At 45.8% G+C, this 18,741-nt stretch overlaps 1 protein-coding gene and 1 long non-coding RNA gene across 3 annotated transcripts in view; one reads left to right on the top strand and one right to left on the bottom strand.

The window, feature by feature from the left end:
• The first annotated feature begins 306 nt into the window (after positions 1-306).
• The window catches only part of LOC134350342 (uncharacterized), a 53,406-nt gene continuing 34,971 nt past the window's right edge, over positions 307-18,741 (top strand). Inside the window, exons 1-4 of the long non-coding RNA XR_010018874.1 lie at positions 307-352; positions 6,167-6,325; positions 11,872-11,969; positions 13,962-14,110. This is a non-coding gene — a long non-coding RNA (uncharacterized LOC134350342). The remainder of the gene's footprint in view (positions 353-6,166; positions 6,326-11,871; positions 11,970-13,961; positions 14,111-18,741) is intronic.
• The window catches only part of LOC134350340 (uncharacterized), a 32,756-nt gene continuing 18,483 nt past the window's right edge, over positions 4,469-18,741 (bottom strand). The window contains exons 2-8 of one of the 2 annotated variants that reach the window (XM_063055405.1): positions 14,119-14,481; positions 10,239-10,583; positions 8,846-8,965; positions 8,606-8,679; positions 7,172-7,213; positions 7,039-7,081; positions 4,469-4,604 (exon numbers count right to left, since the gene is read on the bottom strand). In XM_063055405.1, coding sequence (XP_062911475.1) covers positions 4,576-4,604; positions 7,039-7,081; positions 7,172-7,213; positions 8,606-8,679; positions 8,846-8,965; positions 10,239-10,583; positions 14,119-14,481 — 1,016 coding nt within the window. In that variant the 3' untranslated portion in view covers positions 4,469-4,575. Of the gene's footprint in view, positions 4,605-7,038; positions 7,214-8,605; positions 8,680-8,845; positions 8,966-10,238; positions 10,584-14,118; positions 14,482-18,741 lie in introns of those variants that run through there. The other variant, XM_063055404.1, reaches the window with a different exon arrangement.

The raw sequence follows: 18,741 nt of genomic DNA, 5'->3' as shown, positions 1-18,741 counted from the left end.
TTTCACCCCGGGAAAGTCTCTGGCTATCCACTCGATCTACGACACTTGCCATCTTGAACACCTCTATTAATCCATCTCTCATCCTCCCTCACTCCAAAGAAAATACCGTAGCTCACTCAACATAAGACATGCTCTTTACAGGGACAAAATCCGGTCACAACTCTGTGACAATGACACACGCAGCGTATGGCAAGGACTGCACACCATTGCAGCCTTCAAGAAGAGACACAACAGTACAGCCAACATGGATGTCTTGCTAAGTATTTTTTATGCTCGATTCAAGGTTGATAGGACTGAACCCCCAAGGAGAACTGACGACGAAACCTGCTTCTTGGTCATCTCCAAGGCAGAGGTATGTAGAACGTTTCAGTGTGCCAAAAGCCACAAGAGAATGGGGTCAGACTGCATCCCAGGGCGTGTCCTCAAAGTGTGTGCAGAACAGCTGGCTGGTGTGTTTATGGACATTGTTAATCTCTCCTTCTCCCAGTGTGTGTGCTCTCCTGTTTAAATCGTCCATCATTGTCCCTGTACCTAAGAAAACCAAGACAGCAGGCCTGAATGATTAGACTCACGTCAATTATAAGCAAATGCGTTGAGAGACTGGTTAAAGACTACATCTGCAGCGTGCTACCACCCACATTGAACCCCCTACAATTCAACTACCAAAGAAACCAGTCTACCGATGATGCCATAGCCACAGCACGACACACTGTCCTCACTCACCTGGAGAGAGGGATACATACGTTAGAATGCTGTTCCTGGACGACAGTTCAGCATTCAACATTATAATTCTTTACGGACTTGACAGGAAGCTCAGAGACCTCGGCCTGCACCCCACCTTGTGCAGCTGGATGCTAGATTTCCTATCAGATCGCTCATAGGTGGTAGATGGGCTCCCTCACCTCTGACCCTCAACTTGGGTGCCCCCAGGGATGTGCTCTGAGTCCCCTCCTCTACTCCCTTTACACCCACAACTCTGCCACACACAGCTCCAATCTGCTGATCAAATTTGCAGATGACACAACACTGATCGGCTTTATTTCTAGTGGTGATGAGTCAGCCTACAGAGGAGAGGTTGACCCCCTGAAACAGTGGTGGCAGGATAGCAACCTCTCTCTCTCAATGTCCAAAAACCAAAAGAGCTGATCGTGGTTTACAGGAGGAAACGAGACAGGCTCGGCCCGATCAACGTCAATGGGTCTGCAGTTGAGGGATTGAGTAGTTTCAAGTTCCTCAGTATACACATCACCGAAGATCTCACTTGGACTGTACACACCGACTGTTCGGCAAAAAAAGCATAACAGCGTCTCTTCAACTTCAGGTGAATGAAGAAGATTGGCGTGGGCCCTGAAATCCTTAAGACCTTCTACAGGGGCACCAATGAGAGCATACTGACTGGCTGTATCACTGGCTGGTATGGGAACTGTGCCAACGTTGATCACCGGGCACTGCAGAGACAGCCCAGCACATCTGTGGATGTGAACTTCCCTTCCTTGAGGACACTTATAGCAGCAGGTGCAGAAAGAAGGCCTGGAAGGTCATCGAGGACACCAGTCACTCCAACCATAAGCTGTTTTAGTTGCTTCTGTCTGATAAACAGTACCGCAGCATCAAAGCCAGGACCAACTGGCTATGGGACAGCTTCTTTCTACAAGCCATTAGACTCTTAAATTCACATGTCTGTACATTGTGACGGAGTCATAACGCAAAAAATTTTACTCCCTCGTGTTGTAGGATGGATGTAAAATTTAAATCAATTCCATTCTATTCTAAATCTCCTCTACACCCTCTCGAAAGCCTCAACATCCTTACAGAAATGAGGCACTGAAAACTAAACACAATATTCCAAGTGTGATCTAACCAGGGTTTTTACAGAAGTGCAACATTACCTTACAGATTTTGAAGTTAATCTCCCAACTTATGAAGGCCAACACGTCAAACACTTTCGTTGCAACCCTATCAAATTATGTGGAGACTTTGCAGGATCTATGGTTAAAAACCCAATAATCTCCCTGTTCCTCCACGCTGCTAAGATTCCTGTCTGTAACCCTGTACTGCCTTGAAACTCAGCGACAGCCAATAGAGCAAATGTAAAGCAGAGGCTCTTAGCATAAGAAAAAGAGATGCTGTGGCTTTAGTGTAACCCACCTAGTGTTGAAAAGTAATTCTCAATAGATTTAGTCATAGTCATAGTCATATTTTATTGATCCCGGGGGAAATTGGTTTTTGTTACAGTTGCACCATAAATAATAAATAGTAATAAAACCATAAATAGTTAAATAGTAATATGTAAATATGTAAATTATGCCAGGAAATAAGTCCAGGACCAGCCTATTGGCTCAGGGTGTCTGACCCTCCAAGGGAGGAGTTGTAAAGTTTGATGGCAACAGGCAGGAATGACTTCCTATGACGCTCTGTGTTGCATCTCGGTGGAATGAGTCTCTGGCTGAATGTACTCCTGTGCCCACCCAGTACATTATGTAGTGGATGGGAGACATTGACCAAGATGGCATGCAACTTAGACAGCATCCTCTTTTCAGACACCACCGTCAGAGAGTCCAGTTCCATCCCCACAACATCACTGGCCTTACGAATGAGTTTGTTGATTTTGTTGGTGTCTGCTACCCTCAGCCTGCTGCCCCAGCACACAACAGCAAACATGATAGCACTGGCCACCACAGACTCGTAGAACATCCTCAGCATCGTCCGGCAGATGTTAAAGGACCTCAGTCTCCTCAGGAAATAGAGACGGCTCTGACCCTTCCTGTAGACAGCCTCAGTGTCCTTTGACCAGTCCAGTTTATTGTCAATTCGTATCCCCAGGTATTTGTAATCCTCCACCATGTCCACACTGACCCCCGGATGGAAACGGGTCACCGGTACCTTTGAGGATCCATACAAACCCTAGAAAGGCATCTCCTTCTATAGAAGCACAATAGACGCCAATGCTGGAATCCACAGCAACAAACAAGCTGCTGGAGGAACTCAGCAGGTCGAGCAGCATCTGTGGGAGGAGAGGCAGTGCTGACATTTCAGGTCGAACCCCTGCATGGGGTCTGAAAATGGGGAAGTGAGACAGTCAAATAGAGGAAGTGAAGTGGTGAGAAAGCAGTCTGAGGTGATTGGTGGATTGGGGAGGGAGTGCTTGAAAAAGGAGGTTATGCTGGTTACGGGAGGGGAGGAGGTGGTTTGAAAAGGAGTCTGAGGTAATTGATGGTCTGAGGAGCTGTGTAAAATCATGTTGTATACATCGGGGAGGAGGGGGGCGGTGTACGTGGAAAGAAATCACACTGAGTCTGCAGTTCCTTTCAGAACAAATTTTATGACAAGCTGACATCAACAGGGGCGTCACAACATTTGGTAAAAAGGTTAGCCTTCATTCCAAGAAAACTAAAATATAAAAGCAATGATGTAATGCTGAGGTTTTGAAGCATAGGTTAGACTGCACTTGGAATATGGTAAGCACGAGGAATTCTGCAGATGCTGGAAATTCAAGCAACAGACATCAAGGTTGCTGGTGAACGCAGCAGGCCAGGCAGCATCTCTAGGAAGAGGTACAGTCGACGTTTCAGGCCGAGAATGATCCAGGTAATGAGAAGGTTAAGGAATGAGGAGCGTTTGATGGCTCTGGGCCTGCGTTCACTGGAGTTCAGAAGAATAAGGGGGTTCTGATTGAAATCTGTCAAATATTGAGAGGCTGAAATAGAGTGGCGGGTGGCCGGGAGGACATACATCTCTACCACGGGGGGTGTAAGGTGCATCCGCTAGTCTGCAGGTCACCTGTGTGACCCTTGTAGCACTTGCTTAATACCCACCTCCCAGCACTGTATTGTTCTTTGTCCTATATCCTAAATGACATTGAAGGGAATGGAGGAATGTAGACATAGACACAGACATACGTTATTGATCCCGAGGGAAATTGAGTTTTGTTACAGCCGCACCAACCAAGAATAGAGCATAAATATAGAAATACAAAAACCACAAACAATCAAACAACAATATGCAAACTATACCAGATGGAAATAAGTCCAGGACCAGCCTATTGGCTCAGGTTGTCTGACCCTCCACGGGAGGAGCTGCAAAGTTCGATGCCCACAGACATTGTGTGGGCAGAAATGATTAGTTTCACTGGACATTTGATTGTGTTTTTTAATTATTTCGACACATCATGTCCAAAGGGTCTGTTCCAGTGCAGTATCGTTCTGTGTCCGATGTTCGAAATGACATTGAAGGGAACGGAGGGATATGGATGATACACAGGAGGAAGACATTTAGTACAAATTGTCACCAAGACCAGCACAGCATTGTGGGCTGAATGGCCAGTCCACTGCTGTACTGTTTTATGTTCTAACAAACGTGCTGCTCCAATCACGTTTCACCGCCCCCTTCCCGACATCCCACTTGGGTCAGTTTTCCCTGACAGAAACATCCCAAATGTTGTCTCTGGAAATTCTTGTCTCACAGGTCAAATGAGTAGAACGTCTGGGCCTTAGACTTTTCCACGTCTGATGAGTGTGTCTGTGCAGAAATCCATCCGGGGTTCCTCCCCCCACACAGACCGATTCCCACTGTGGTTCAGCTGCGAGACGGTGGTTTGTTATCGGCTGAAACAAAAACAACGCAGTGAAGAATGGGAGAGTTAAACTCAGTGGTAGACACTGTCTGAGTGGTTTCCTCGAGTCTCTGGCCCATGCAGGACCCGTGTCTCAGGGTTAGTTGAACTCTGCTGGTCTGTGCCATTTCCCCAAGTCTCTGACTCACAGAGATCTGGGGCCTCAGGGCTGAGTCACCTCTGCAGGCCCTGAGCACAGATTTGTGGCCAGAGATAATGATCTGGTCAGCATGGGTTGTCCTGACCACTATGTCGGGCTCCTGCTGGATGCAGGGTGCTGAGGGCTGAAGCACCCATGGGTGGGAGTCTCTATCAGTATCACAACACTAACGTCCCGATGCTGGACCCAATCCTGGGGTCATGAACAGCCTGTACCAAGGGGAGACAGACCACTCGGCCCCTCCATTCCATTCTGTCACTTAATCAGATGGTGGCTGATGTGCCTCAGCTCCAGTCAACCTTCACTTTCCACAACTAGCAAATTCTACTCGGCTCTGACCGGGAATTCCCACCTGTTTTGCGAGAGGATTGCACATCTCCACAGCATCCAGTGTTTCTAGGCTCCAGTGACGTTGTAACCCCACTTTCTGGAATTCCCCACCAGAACAGGTAGTTTCTCTACATCCACCAGAACGAACTCCATTAACATAGACAAACATTCAGTGAATTCACACTCAGTTGTACCATGTTCTGGTGTGGGATCTCCAGTGTACAGGAACACACGGGGTTAGCGTGATCACACCTAGTAGTACCACGTTCTGGTGTGGGATCCCCTGTACACAGGAACACAAGGGGTTAGCGTGATCACACCTAGTTGTACCACGTTCTGGTGTGGGATCCCCTGTACACAGGAACACAAGGGGATCAGTGTGATCACACCTAGTTGTACCATGTTCTGATGTGGGATCTCCAGTGTACAGGAACACAAGGGGATCAGTGTGATCACACCTAGTTGTACCATGTTCTGGTGTGGGATCTCCAGTGTACAGGAACACAAGGGGTTAGCGTGATCACACCTAGTTGTACAACGTTCTGGTGTGGGATCTCCAGTGTACAGGAACACAAGGGGATCAGTGTGATCACACCTAGTTGTACCATGTTCTGGTGTGGGATCTCCAGTGTACAGGAACACAAGGGGTTAGCATGATCACACCTAGTTGTACCACGTTCTGGTATGGAATCTTCAGTGTTCAGGGACATGAAGTTACAGAGAATGAAAGATTCAGCTAGTTTTATCACAACTATAACTTCCCCAAACATCAAGAGCAACTAAACAAAGCGATGTTTCAGGAAGGCAGTGTTCATCATCAGAGAGCCCACCATCCGAGCTGTGCCCTCGACTCAATGCTGCCTTCACACAGGAGGTACAGGACCTTCACGTGGATGTTCAACAACAACTTCTTCCCACTGCCATCAGGATCCTGAACCCCCCTGAACAACTCTAACACGACTTGTGCTGCTTTTAATTTCTCTCTCTCAACCTGTGCTCATGTCATGATGTTTATTTTGTTGTTGATGTATAATTTATGTTAAGTTAATTTTACATTAATTTAGATTTCCCGTGTTTGTAATGGACTGTGCTGCTGCAGTGAGCTGACCTTCATGGTGATTATACCCTGGGTGTGTTCGTCTGTGACAAGAAACTTGAACTTGAAGCTGAACTCCTCCACTGTCTAAACTGAGAGTGGAGTGTGGAATGAGCTGCCAGACGAGGTGGTAAATGCGGGTTCTTTTTTAACATTTAAGAATAAATTGGACAGATACATGGATGGGAGGTGTATGGAGGGATATGGTCCGTGTGCAGGTCAGTGGGACTAGGCAGAAAGTGGTTTGGCACAGCCAAGAAACGCCAAAAGGCCTGTTTCTGTGCTGTAGTTTTTCTACGGTTTCACTGCAATCCAATTGTGAAAATGGCTGAGAACATTGAACACTGCCTCATCTCGCCAGTAGATCTGGTTCAGATGACACTGTGAACTTGCTCAGGGATGGATGTCCTTTCCCTGAAATCATCGTGAGGAATTACTGATGGGTCCAGAAGAGGACGGGGAGTGTGAGTGGGAGTTTTGCCTCAATCATTACCTTCCAAATTCCAGCAACTTATATAACAGCTCCCCCTGGAAAAATCAGGGACAACACTTGCTCAGCCTTGAAACCAATGGAGGTGATGAACATCACTGGGTCTTTTAGATACTCAGCTTTACCAGGACTGTGAGGATGTGTGTGCATGGCTGAGCGACCTGATTCAGTAAAAGGTGTGAATTCACACCCTGGTCCAATTGGTGATCAGACTGAGCTGCCGCTGACCCATCACCACACAGGGCTCATTGCTCACTGGCTGTTCCTGTCTACAGACCTCTCCACAGTCTCACCACTTCCACAGCAGTTGATATGGTTTAGCCGGCCTGTCCAAAGATGTTGCAACGTACCTTGGAGATGACCGTAGATGGACTGAGTGGGACGTTGCAGAGCCTAGTAGAGAACACAGAAATGGTGTGAACAACAGCTTGACAGCTCATGCTGTGGGAAAAGCTTCAATGTTCCAGAGGTGACCTTCCTTACCGTGTAGGTGTTGTTTGAATCGACCTGGTGACCTCCTGAACCCTACAACAGAACACAATTGAACCATTACATCAGTCTAAACATCATCAACACTGGCTTTAAGGTGAGAGTGGGACAGTTTAAGGAAGATGTGTGGGGCAAGTTATCTTCACACAGAGGGTGGTGGGTGTCTGGAACACACTGCCAGGGGTGGTGCTTGGAAGCAGGCATGACTGGAGCATTTAAGAGGCATTTAGGCAGATGGATGAACATGGATGAATATGGATCATGCTCAGGGAGATGGGATTAATTCTATAAGCAAAAAAATTCTGCAGATGCTGGAATTCAGAGTAACACACACAAAATGCTGGACAAACTCTCCAGTTCAGGCAGCATCCATGGAAAGGAAAAAGTTGACACCTGCCAAGTAACTTCCTACCTCACCTCTGTTCAGGGCCCCAGTAGACCTTCCAGGTGAGGCAACACTTCACCTGCAAATATGTTGTGGTCATCAACTGGATCTCCCAATCTAGTTGGATCTCTCCAATATATCCTGATGTGGCCTCTTCTGCAATGGAGAGGCCCAGGTACACTGGGGAACCACTTTACCAAGCACCTTCATTCCATATGCAACAAGGAGAATCTGCTAATGGCTAAGCTTTAAATTCCAATCCGATTCTCACTTTGACATGTTGATCCATAGCCCCATCTACTGCAACAATGAGGCCACTCTCACTTTGGGGACCTCATATTCCATTTGTGTAACTTCCAACCTGATGGCATGAACATTGATATCTCTATATTACAGTAACTTCTCCCTCTTCCCCTTTCCTCTTCTTCCATTCCCCACACAGGTTTCCTTCTTACATTCTCATCCGCTTATCAGCACCCTCAAGTGCACATCCCCTTTTCTTTATCCCATGGTCTACTCTCCACTCTTATCAGATTAGTTCTTCTTCATACCTTTACCTTTTCCACCTATGACTTCCCAGGTTCATATATCATTCTCCTCCCAAATGCACCTGGCTTCACCTGTCATTTTCTACCTTGTACACCCTCCCTTCCTCCATCTTCTCATTCTGGCTTCTGTGTCCATCTTTTCAAGGCCTGATGAAGGGTTTTGGTCCGAAGCTCCATTCATTCCATAGATGCTGCCTGATCTGTGGAGTTTCTCCAGCATTTTGTCTGTGTTGCTCGGGATTAGTTTCATGTGGCATTGGTGTTGGCACAGCCATGATGGGCAGAAGGACCTTTTCCTGTGCTGTACAGCTGTACGGTCTGCGGTCAATATCCAGGAACAGTTACACCACATACATTTGCAAATCATTCAGACATTGCAGAAATATTCGATGAACCACAATGTCACTGGGGAATATCCCTGATGTAAGAAGCCAAGAACATACTAGAGCGATCCCCACACAATTCTACTCATCTGAGAAAAGCATCAGAACTCACCAGGACACCCCTGGCCACGGAAACATTTTCATAATCTGCCCCTGGGCTCCGGTGATCAGTTTCTGTGGGTGGGTCTGTGAAATAGAGTATAAATTATCAGTAACAGCCGTCTCTGAGCCATGAGTCCCACATTGCTGTCACAACACAACGACGGGCTCTTTCACAATCAGTCCCCGACCTTCACATTTTAATAACTCCACACAACAATCGGATCAGAATGAACCATTTAGTCACACGTACGGGACGGGTGGTTTCTAAACGCTCTGCGTCTGATGAGGAAAATGCCTCCAGTGACAGCGAGAACTCCCAGCACGACAGCCAGAATGAGCCAGGCCAGGTACGGTGGGGCTCGGGACATCTCTGTTTGAGGAATGGAAAGGAAATCACATCAGTGGGTAAACATCTGGGAAGCTCACTGTCAATGTAGAAGGAATCCATTCGGCCCATCCTTCTGTGCCAGCTCTTTGAAAAAGGTGCTCACTAATCCCAGTCTCCTCATTCCCCAGAGTCCTCTGAAAAGTCCTTTCCAAGTATTTACCCAATCCCTGAAGGAATGATACTGTTCCACCTGCTTGTACCAACTGACCCAGTGGGTGACTGAATAAAGCACAACCCTCAGAGACTTCTTGTTCCTCATTGCCGTCTCACTGGAGACCATAATTCCGGTAAGGCATCGTTACTCTTGTACTCAAATCTGTCCCACAATAATGGACAAGGGTTCCTTTCCGAATCACCAGTTGTACCTGCCTGCTGGGTTTGATATTTGTTTATCTCTGCATCCTCCTGACCAATCACATTGCCAGCACCTCTGCATCCCCGACAGGCTTGGATACACTTGGTCCCCTCATTGATACAGATTGTTAGAGCTGGGGCCCAGCCCTGATCCCAGCCACTACTGACAGTCTTCCAGACAATCACCCACTCTTCCCATTCCTTGGTCTCTGTCCAGTGACCAATCCCAAATCTGATCAATGTAATTTCCCAAATCCCACCTACCCTGAAGTTATTGAAGAGTTTCTGAATCTCCAGTGTGCAATACTCACTGAAAGACCCTCATCATTTCAGATTAGTGCAACCTCAAAAAACTCAAATGCATTGTCACCCATATTTCCTTTTTGTACGTCCACACTGCCTTGGTAAATTTGCCAGCTGGTGTTGTTCATTCTCTGACGCTGATCTAGACCATGTCCCACCCCAATCACTCTATCTTCTCCCTTCTTCCCATTTGTCAAAAGATACAAAAACTCAAAGCCATGTCCCACCAGGCTCTATGCCCCACTACCAATGGACATACATCTTATTCAATGAAGATGAACCCTTGCTCTCTCAGTCTACCGTATCGTCGTCCTTGCAGTTTCTGCTCCTCCTGCACAGCTCTCTCTCAGTAACTTCATGGTGCTTACAGCTTTTTGTCCACCTGCACAGCTCTCTCTGAGCAACTTCATTGTCCTTACAGCTGCTGGTCTCTCTTAATGCAGGAACATCCAATTCCCAACCCTCCATTATCTTCATCACCTCCTCAGAAAGTCAATCAAGTTGATGAAACGTGACTTTTCCCACTCATCGTCTTGCTTACTATATCTAATAAATCCATTCAGGATCACACTGCTGAATAAATAGAACTTGTACTCACTGGTTACGATGAGCTGGGTGCCGTTCCCGTCGATGTCTCCCCACACTCTGCAGTAATAGACGCCAGAGTCACTGTGCACCACGTCTGTGAGCACCAGGGCGAAGCTGTTGTTGGACGTGTCTCTGTAGGGTAGGACCTTCCTAGTGAAACCCTGTCCCCTCTCTGATCTGCCTCCTGCCCTGTGTGTTAAAATCCACCCCATGTCCTGCCCAGGTAGTTTCCGATACCAGTGGACATCAGTGTCTTCCAGCCTGGTTTTGCTCATGGTACACCATAACCACGCCGTGTGACCCTCAGTGACACGCTGTATGCTCAGGGACTGGATAAGGACAGGAACGTCTGCACCTGTAAGGGAGAAGATCATCAATTTAAACCCAGCTTGAGTGGTGGTTGGATTGAGTTGTTGTTAGGGGTCCTCATCTCAAACAGTGTAACTAAGACGTCGAGGTGGATAATATTCTTTCCGTTATGCATCGATAAAGTTTGCTGATGACATCACTGTTGTTGTTAGGGACTCAGAGGTGGAGAGTGTCAGAAATGTTAAATTCCTTTGCGTTAATGTTTCAGAGGATCCGTCCTCGGTCTAGCATGTAAGTACATACATTTTGCATAGAAGGCACAACAGCACATTTATTTCTTAGGTGTTTGTGCAGATTCAGTATGTCATCTGAACAACTCTTATAGATAATGGGGAGTATCCTGACTGGTTGCATCATAAACTGGTATTGAAAGAACAAAGTTCAAGAAAGGAAAGCCCACAAGAAATAATGGATACAGCCCAGTCCATCATGGGAGAAACCTTCCCCAACTTTGAGCACATTTACAGGGAACACTGCCACAAGAAAGCAGGATCCATCATTAAGAACCTCCACCATCAAGTCCATTGCTGATGACATTGGGAAGTGGGTACAGGAGCCTTGCTACACACACCACCAGGTTCAGGGTCAGTTATATCCCCTGAACTAGTGTAGATAACTTCACTCACCTTAAATACCTGGAGTATTGTGTGCAGTTTTGGTCCCCTAATCTGAGGAAAGACATCCTTGCCATAGAGGGAGTACAAAGAAGGTTCACCAGATTGATTCCTGGGATGGCAGGACTTTCATATGAAGAAAGACTGGATGAACTGGGCTTGTACTCGTTGGAATTTAGAAGATTGAGGGGGGATCTGATTGAAACGTATAAGATCCTAAAGGGATTGGACAGGCTAGATGCAGGAAGATTGTTCCCGATGTTGGGGAAGTCCAGAATGAGGGGCCACGGTTTGAGGATAGAGGGGAAGCCTTTTAGGACCGAGGTTAGGAAAAACTTCTTCACACAGAAAGTGGTGAATCTGTGGAATTCTCTGCCACAGGAAACAGTTGAGGCCAGTTCATTGGCTATATTTAAGAGGGAGTTAGATATGGCCCTTGTGGCTACGGGGGTCGGGGGGTGTGGAGGGAAGGCTGGGGCGGGGTTCTGAGTTGGATGATCAGCCATGATCATAATAAATGGCGGTGCAGGCTCGAAGGGCCGAATGGCCTACTCCTGCACCTATTTTCTATGTTTCTATGTAAATCTGAACTGATTCTACAACTGTGAACTCACCTTCAAGGACTCTACAACTCATACTCACAATATTTCTTATTTACAGTAAATTCTGGTTAATTGAGGCACATCAAGATCAGTACATTTTGGCTCAATTCAGTGGCTGCCCCAATTAGCTGAAGTTTCAAGGAAACGGTTAAAAAGGTACAAAAAACAACAAACCACTGTTTAACTAAGTAACAAATGAGGTATCTAAATGAAATGCTGAACAAGTTATAACACTACCAATGCTACTACAGTATTATAAACCGGTGCACTAGTTCCTAATAGTTATTGACGTAGGAATTCATCCAGTGTACGCTGTTCTTTTGATTGACTGTAAATGAATTTAATCAGCACAGACACCTACTGTAGATAATGGACTGCCTTCATACAATGCTTTTGATGAGTGCATCCTCCAAATCCTCATACTCATTGTAATATTCAAGATGATTGTTGATACCTTCAAATTTGTCATAGGTCATAACTTGTTGAAGTAGTAAAATTGCGTAATTTTCACTCCTGACCTTTTCTGACACCTCTAAACCTGAATGATTGAAACCACAGTGAGCAAAACTTTTCTGAATTTTCTTACAGTTTATTTCTTGCCAACTATCAATGATAAAAATCACTGCTTGTCGAATGTATACGCACAACCGATGCCATTTTAAAACTAATCTCTCAAAGAACAATGTGCTGTTTAACAGCTGTACAAGCACTGATGCCAGTTAGAAACCATTCAATAACAGTCGCAAGTAAGTGGCATACTGTCCCAAATAGATGAAGGGAATCTTGGCTATTTTGTCAATTAGATTTTATTCTTTAAGAGTTGTCCCAATTAAGTGGCTGTCCCAATTGTCTGATGTCCCAATTAACAGGAATCGACTGCATTTATTTCTTCATTATTATGTTTTTTTTCTGTTTGTGTATAGTTTTTCATTGATTCTATTGTATTTCTTTGTTCTTCTGTGAATGCCTTCAAGAAAATGAATCTCAGAGCTGTACATGGTGACATATATGTACTTTGATAATAAATTTATTTTGAAATCTGAGTGTACGAGTTGAGACATTATGTTGCAGTTGCACAAGTGGTTGGTGAGGCCGCACTTAGAGGATATAGCACATAGCAGATTTACCAGGATATTGTCAGGACTCAAGAGTCTAAGGTATCAAAGTACTTTTATTATCTAAGTATATATATGACACCATATACAACCCTAAGAGTCACTTATGGAGAGAGGGTGGCCAGACTAGATCTTTATTGCTTGGAATGTTGGAAAAAGAGAGGGTGACCTGATAGAAGTGTTTACAATTTTGAGAGGCAAAGATAAGGTGGACGGCACAGTCCTTTCCCCAGGGTGAGGGGACCTAATACTCAGGGGGATAGGTTTAGTGTGAGAGGGATAAGATTTAAAAAGGACCTGTGGGGAACTGTTTCACACAGATGGTGGTGAGTTATAGAGTCATGGAATATTTCAGCACAAAACAGGCCATTTGGCCCATCTTGTCTGTGTTCAACTATTAATCTGCCTAGTCCCATCAACCTGCATCTAGACCATAGCCCTCCCATCCATGTATCCATCTAAATTTCTCTGAAATGTTGAAATCAATCTTCCAGAGTCATAGGCCACTACAGCACAGGAACAGGTCCTTCGGTCCATCTAGCTCTTGTTTTCTGCCTCGTCCCATCTACCTGATCTCCGTACCTCACTCATTTTCTCTCTTCATGCTCAAACTCGCTTTTGAATCACATTTCAAAGAAAGGTGTTTACATAAACGTAAAAGATGTTTCAATGTCATTAATCTGGTCAGATTGTCAGGGTGTGGGGGAAACTGAAAGGGAGCTCAGGAACCGGAGATCTGGGTGAGTGGACGGGAAGGGTGACAAACTTCACCTGGTGAACCAGGTGAAGAACCAAGGGAAGATGGTGGATTATTGGGCTGTTCCTGAACGTTCTGTAATTTCTTTGCATTTCTCCATTCACGGGATGTTGTCACTGGGCATGCTGATATTTATTCTCCATCCCTAAGTACCCCTCAGCTCGGCAGGCAGTGAATCTTTATCCACATTAAGATTTGGCCGCTCTTTATAAACTTGTAATAACAGCTGTTTCTGTGAAACTGAACATACAGTATCATCGTTACTCATTGATACAGGGAGGTGATTGGAAAACAGAACCAACATGAAGTACTCAAACACGAGGAATTCTGCAGATGCTGGAAATTCAAGCAACACACATCAAAGTTGCTGTTGAACACAGCAGGCCAGGCAGCATCTCTAGGAAGAGGTACAGTCGACGTTTCAGGTACTCACTGGTCACATTCAGCTGGGTTCCCTTTCCAAAGATCGTCCCCCAAATGCCACAGATGTAAAATTTAGAGTCATTGACCATCACGTTGCTGATGGTCAGTGAGTAGCTGTTAGTGGCGATATTCCTGGAAAGCTGAAATCGATCGGAGAAGCCATCTGACCTGTAAACTTTGCCAGTATCGGTAAGATGAAATACTGATTCTTCAGCTGTCAGTTTGTTGCGTGAGTTGTACCAGTGTACAGTGTATTTATCCACAGTGTATTCCACATTGTCACTCTCCAGGACACACTGTATCTGCACCGTTCCACCTTCACACACCTTCACAACTCCTGGTGATTGGATCAGGACTGTACTTGCATTTACACCTGTGGGCAGTAAACAACTGAAGGTCAGAAAAGAGCCAGACCCAGGGGATACCACGTCAGTACCAGACTGATCCGGGACAGAATGGGACTGCCCACAGTTATAACCAATTGGCTTGGGCTGAACCATGGGTTGGAAGCAGGCCTGAAGAAAAAATGGCTGGGGTACGGGGGGTGGTCACAGAGTTATGGACTTATACAACACAGAAATGGGCCATTCTGATCAATATGTCACTGCTGACAAAGATGTTTACAGAGGATGTGACTAAACACATTGATGATGGTAAAGCAGTAGATGTAGTGTATGTGGATTTCAGCAAGGCATTTGATAAGGTACACCATGCAAAGGTTACTGAGAAAGTAAGGAGGCATGGGATCCAAGGGGACATTGCTTTATGGATCCAGAACTGGCTTGCCCATAGAAGGCAAGGTGTGGTTGTAGACGGGTCATTTTCTGCATGGAGGTCGGTGACCAGTGATAAGCCTCAGGGATCTGTTCTGGGACCCCTACTCTTCCTGAGTTTTATAAATGACCTGGATGAAGAAGTGAACATAGAACATAGAACATAAAATAGTACAGCACAGTACAGGCCCTTCAGCCCTCAATGTTGTATCGACCCCTAAAACCTGCCTCCCATATAACTCCCCACCTTAAGTTCTTCCAAATACCTGTCGATAGTCTCTTAAATTTCACTAGTGTATCTGCCTCCACCACTGACTCAGGCAGTGCATTCCATGCACCAAACACTCTCTGAGTAAAAAACCTTCCTCTAATATCCCCCTTGAACTTTCCACCCCTTAACATAAAGCCATGTCCTCTTGTATTGAGCAGCGGTGCCCTGGGGAAGAGGCGCTGGCTGTCCACTCTATCTATTCCTCTAAATATATTGTATACCTCTATCATGTCTTCTCTCATCCTCCTCCTCTCCAAAGAGTAAAGCCCTAGCTCCCTTAACCTCTGATCATAATGCATACTCTCTAAACCAGGCGGCATCCTAGTAAACCTCCTCTGTACCCTTTCCAATGCTTCCACATCCTTCCTATAGTGAGGTGACCAGAAATGGACACAGTACTCCAAGTGTGGCGTAACCAGAGTTTTATAGAACTGCATCATTACCTCGCAACTCTTAAACTCTATCCCTTGACTTATGAAAGCTAACACACCGTAAGCTTTCTTAACTACCCTATCCACCTGTGAGGCAACTTTCAGGGATCTGTGGACATGTACCCCTAGATCCCTCTGCTCCTCCACACTACCAAGTATCCTGCCATTTACTTTGTACTCTGCCTTGGAGTTTGTCCTTCCAAGGTGTACCACCTCACACTTCTCCGGGTTGAACTCCATTTGCTACTTCTTAGCCCACTTCTGCATCCTATCAATGTCTCTCTGCAATCTTTGACAATCCTCTACACTATCCACAACACCACCAACCTTTGTGTCATCTGCAAACTTGCCAACCCACCCTTCTACGCCCACATCCAGGTCATTAATAAAAATCACGAAAGGCAGAGGTCCCAGAACCAATCCTTGTGGGACACCACCAGTCACAACCCTCTAATCCAAATGTACTCCCCCCACCATGACCCTCTGTTTTCTGCAGGCAAGCCAATTCTGAATATACCTGGCCAAACTAAGCTGGATCCCATGCCTTCTGACTTTCTGAATAAGTCTACCGTGTGGAACCTTGTCAAATGCCTTACTAAAATCCATGTAGATCACATCCACTGCACTACCCTCATCTATATGCCCGGTCACCTCCTCAAAGAACTCTATCAGGCTTGTTAGACATGATCTGCCCTTCACAAAGCCATGCTGACTGTCCCTGATCAGACCATGATTCTCTAAATGCCTATAGATCCTATCTCTAAGAATCTTTTCCAACAGCTTTCCCACCACAGACATAAGGCTCACTAGTCTACAATGACCCGGACTATCCCTACTACCTTTTTGAACAAGGGGACAACATTTGCCTCCCTCCAATCCTCCAGCACCATTCCCGTGGACAACAAGGACATAAAGATCCTAGCCAGAGGCTCAACAATCTCTTCCCTCGCCTCGTAGAGCAGTCTGGGGAATATTCCATCAGGCCCCAGGGTCTTATCCATCCTAATGTTTTTTAACAACTCCAACACCTCCTCTCTCTTAATATCAACATGCTCCAGAACATCAACCTGACTCATATTATCCTCACCTTCATCAAGTTCCCTCTCATTGGTGAATACCGAAGAGAAGTATTCATTGAGGACCTCACTCACTTCCACAGCCTCCAGGCACATCTTCCCACCTTTATCTCTAATCGGTCCTACCTTCACTCCTGTCATCCTTTTGTTCTTCACATAATTGAAGAATGTCTTGATGTTTTCTTTTACCCTACTCACCAAGGCCTTCTCATGTCTCTTTCTTGCTCTTCTCAGCCCCTTCTTAAGCTCCTTTCTTCTTCCCTATATTCCTCAATAGTCCCATCTGATCCTTGCTTCCTAAACCTCATGTATGCTGCCTCCTTCCTCCTGACTAGATTTTCCACCTCACTTGTCACCCATGGTTCCTTCACCCTACCATTCTTTATCTTCCTCATCGGGACAAATTTATTCCTAACATCCCGCAAGAGATCTCTAAACATTGACCACATGTCCATAGTACATTTCCCTGCAAAAACATCATCCCAATTCACACCCGCAAGTTCTAGCCTTATAGCCTCATAATTTGCCTTTTCCCAATTAAAATTTTTCCTGTCCTCTCTGATTCTGTCCTTTTACATGATAATGCTAAAGGCCAGGGAGCGGTGGTCACTGTCCCCCAGATGCTCACCCACTGAGAGATCTGTGACCTGACCCGGTTGATTACCTAGTACTAGATCTAGTATGGCATTCCCCCTGGTCGGCCTGTCCACATACTGTGACAGGAATCCATCCTGGACACACTTAACAAACTCTGCCCCATCTAAACCATTGGAACGAATCAGGTGCCAATCAATATTAGGAAAGTTAAAGTCATAACAACCCTGGGTTAGTACCCATCAAGGGATGAGTTAGTAAATTTGTTGATGACACAAAGGTTGGGGGTGTTGTGGATAGTGTGGAGGGCTGTCAGAGGTTACAGCGGGACATTGATAGGATGCAAAACTGGGCTGAGAAGCGGCAGATGGAGTTCAACCCAGATAAGTGTGAGGTGGTTTGTTTTGGTAGGTCAAATATGATGACAGAATATGGTATTAGTGGTAAGGCTCTTGGCAGTGTGGAGTGTCTTAAGGTCAGAGTCCATAGGACACTCTCGGCTGCTATGCAGATTGACTCTGTGCTTAAGAAGGCATACAGCGCATTGGCCTTCATCAATCGAGGTATTGAGTTTAAGAGCCGAGAGGTAATGTTGCAGCTATACAGGACCCTGGTCAGACCCCACTTGGAGTACTGTGCTCATTTCTGGTTGCCTCACTATAGGAAGGATGTGGAAACCATAGAAAGGGTGCAGAGGAGATTTACAAGGATGTTGCCTGGATTGGGGAGCATGCCCTATGAGAAAAGGTTGAATGAACTTGGCCTTTCTTCCTTGACACGATGGACAATGAGAGGTGACCTGATAGAGGTGTATAAGATAATGAGAGCTATTGATCATGTACATAGTCAGAGGCTTTTTCCAGGACTGAAATGGCTACACAAGAGGACACAGTTTTACAGTGCTTGGAAGTAGGTACAGAGGAGATATCAGGGGCAGGTTTTTTGCGCAGAGATTGGTGGGTGCGTGGAATGGGCTGCCGGTGATGGTCGTGGAGGCGGATGCGATAGGGTCTATTAAGTGACTCCTGGACAGGTACATGGAGCTTCAAAAAATAGAGGGCTGTGGGTAACCCTAGGTAATTTCTAAAGTAAGGACATGTTTGGTACAGCTTTGTGGTCCGAACAGCCTGTATTATGCTGTAGGTTTTAAGACCATAAGACAAAGAAGCAGAAGTCAGCCATTCAGCCCATCAAGTCTGCTCCACCATTTTATCATGAGCTGATCCATTCTCCCACTTAGTCCCACTCCCCCGGCTTCTCACCATAATCTTTGATGCCTTGGCTACTCAGATACCTATCAATCTCTGCCTTAAATACACCCAATAACTTGGCCTCCACTGTCGCCCATGACAACAAATTCCATAGGTTCACCACCCTCTGGCTAATAAAATTTCTTTGCATCTCTTTTCTGAATGGGCACCCTTTAATCCTTAAGTCATGTCCTCTTGTACTAGACTCCCCCATCATGGGAAACAACTTTGCCACATC

The sequence above is a fragment of the Mobula hypostoma genome, chromosome 8 (assembly GCF_963921235.1).
Source record: "Mobula hypostoma chromosome 8, sMobHyp1.1, whole genome shotgun sequence".
In the NCBI taxonomy this organism is placed as follows: Eukaryota; Metazoa; Chordata; class Chondrichthyes; order Myliobatiformes; family Myliobatidae; genus Mobula; species Mobula hypostoma.
The sequence above is the reverse complement of the archived record's forward strand: the minus strand, read 5'-3'. Positions and strand labels throughout refer to the sequence as shown.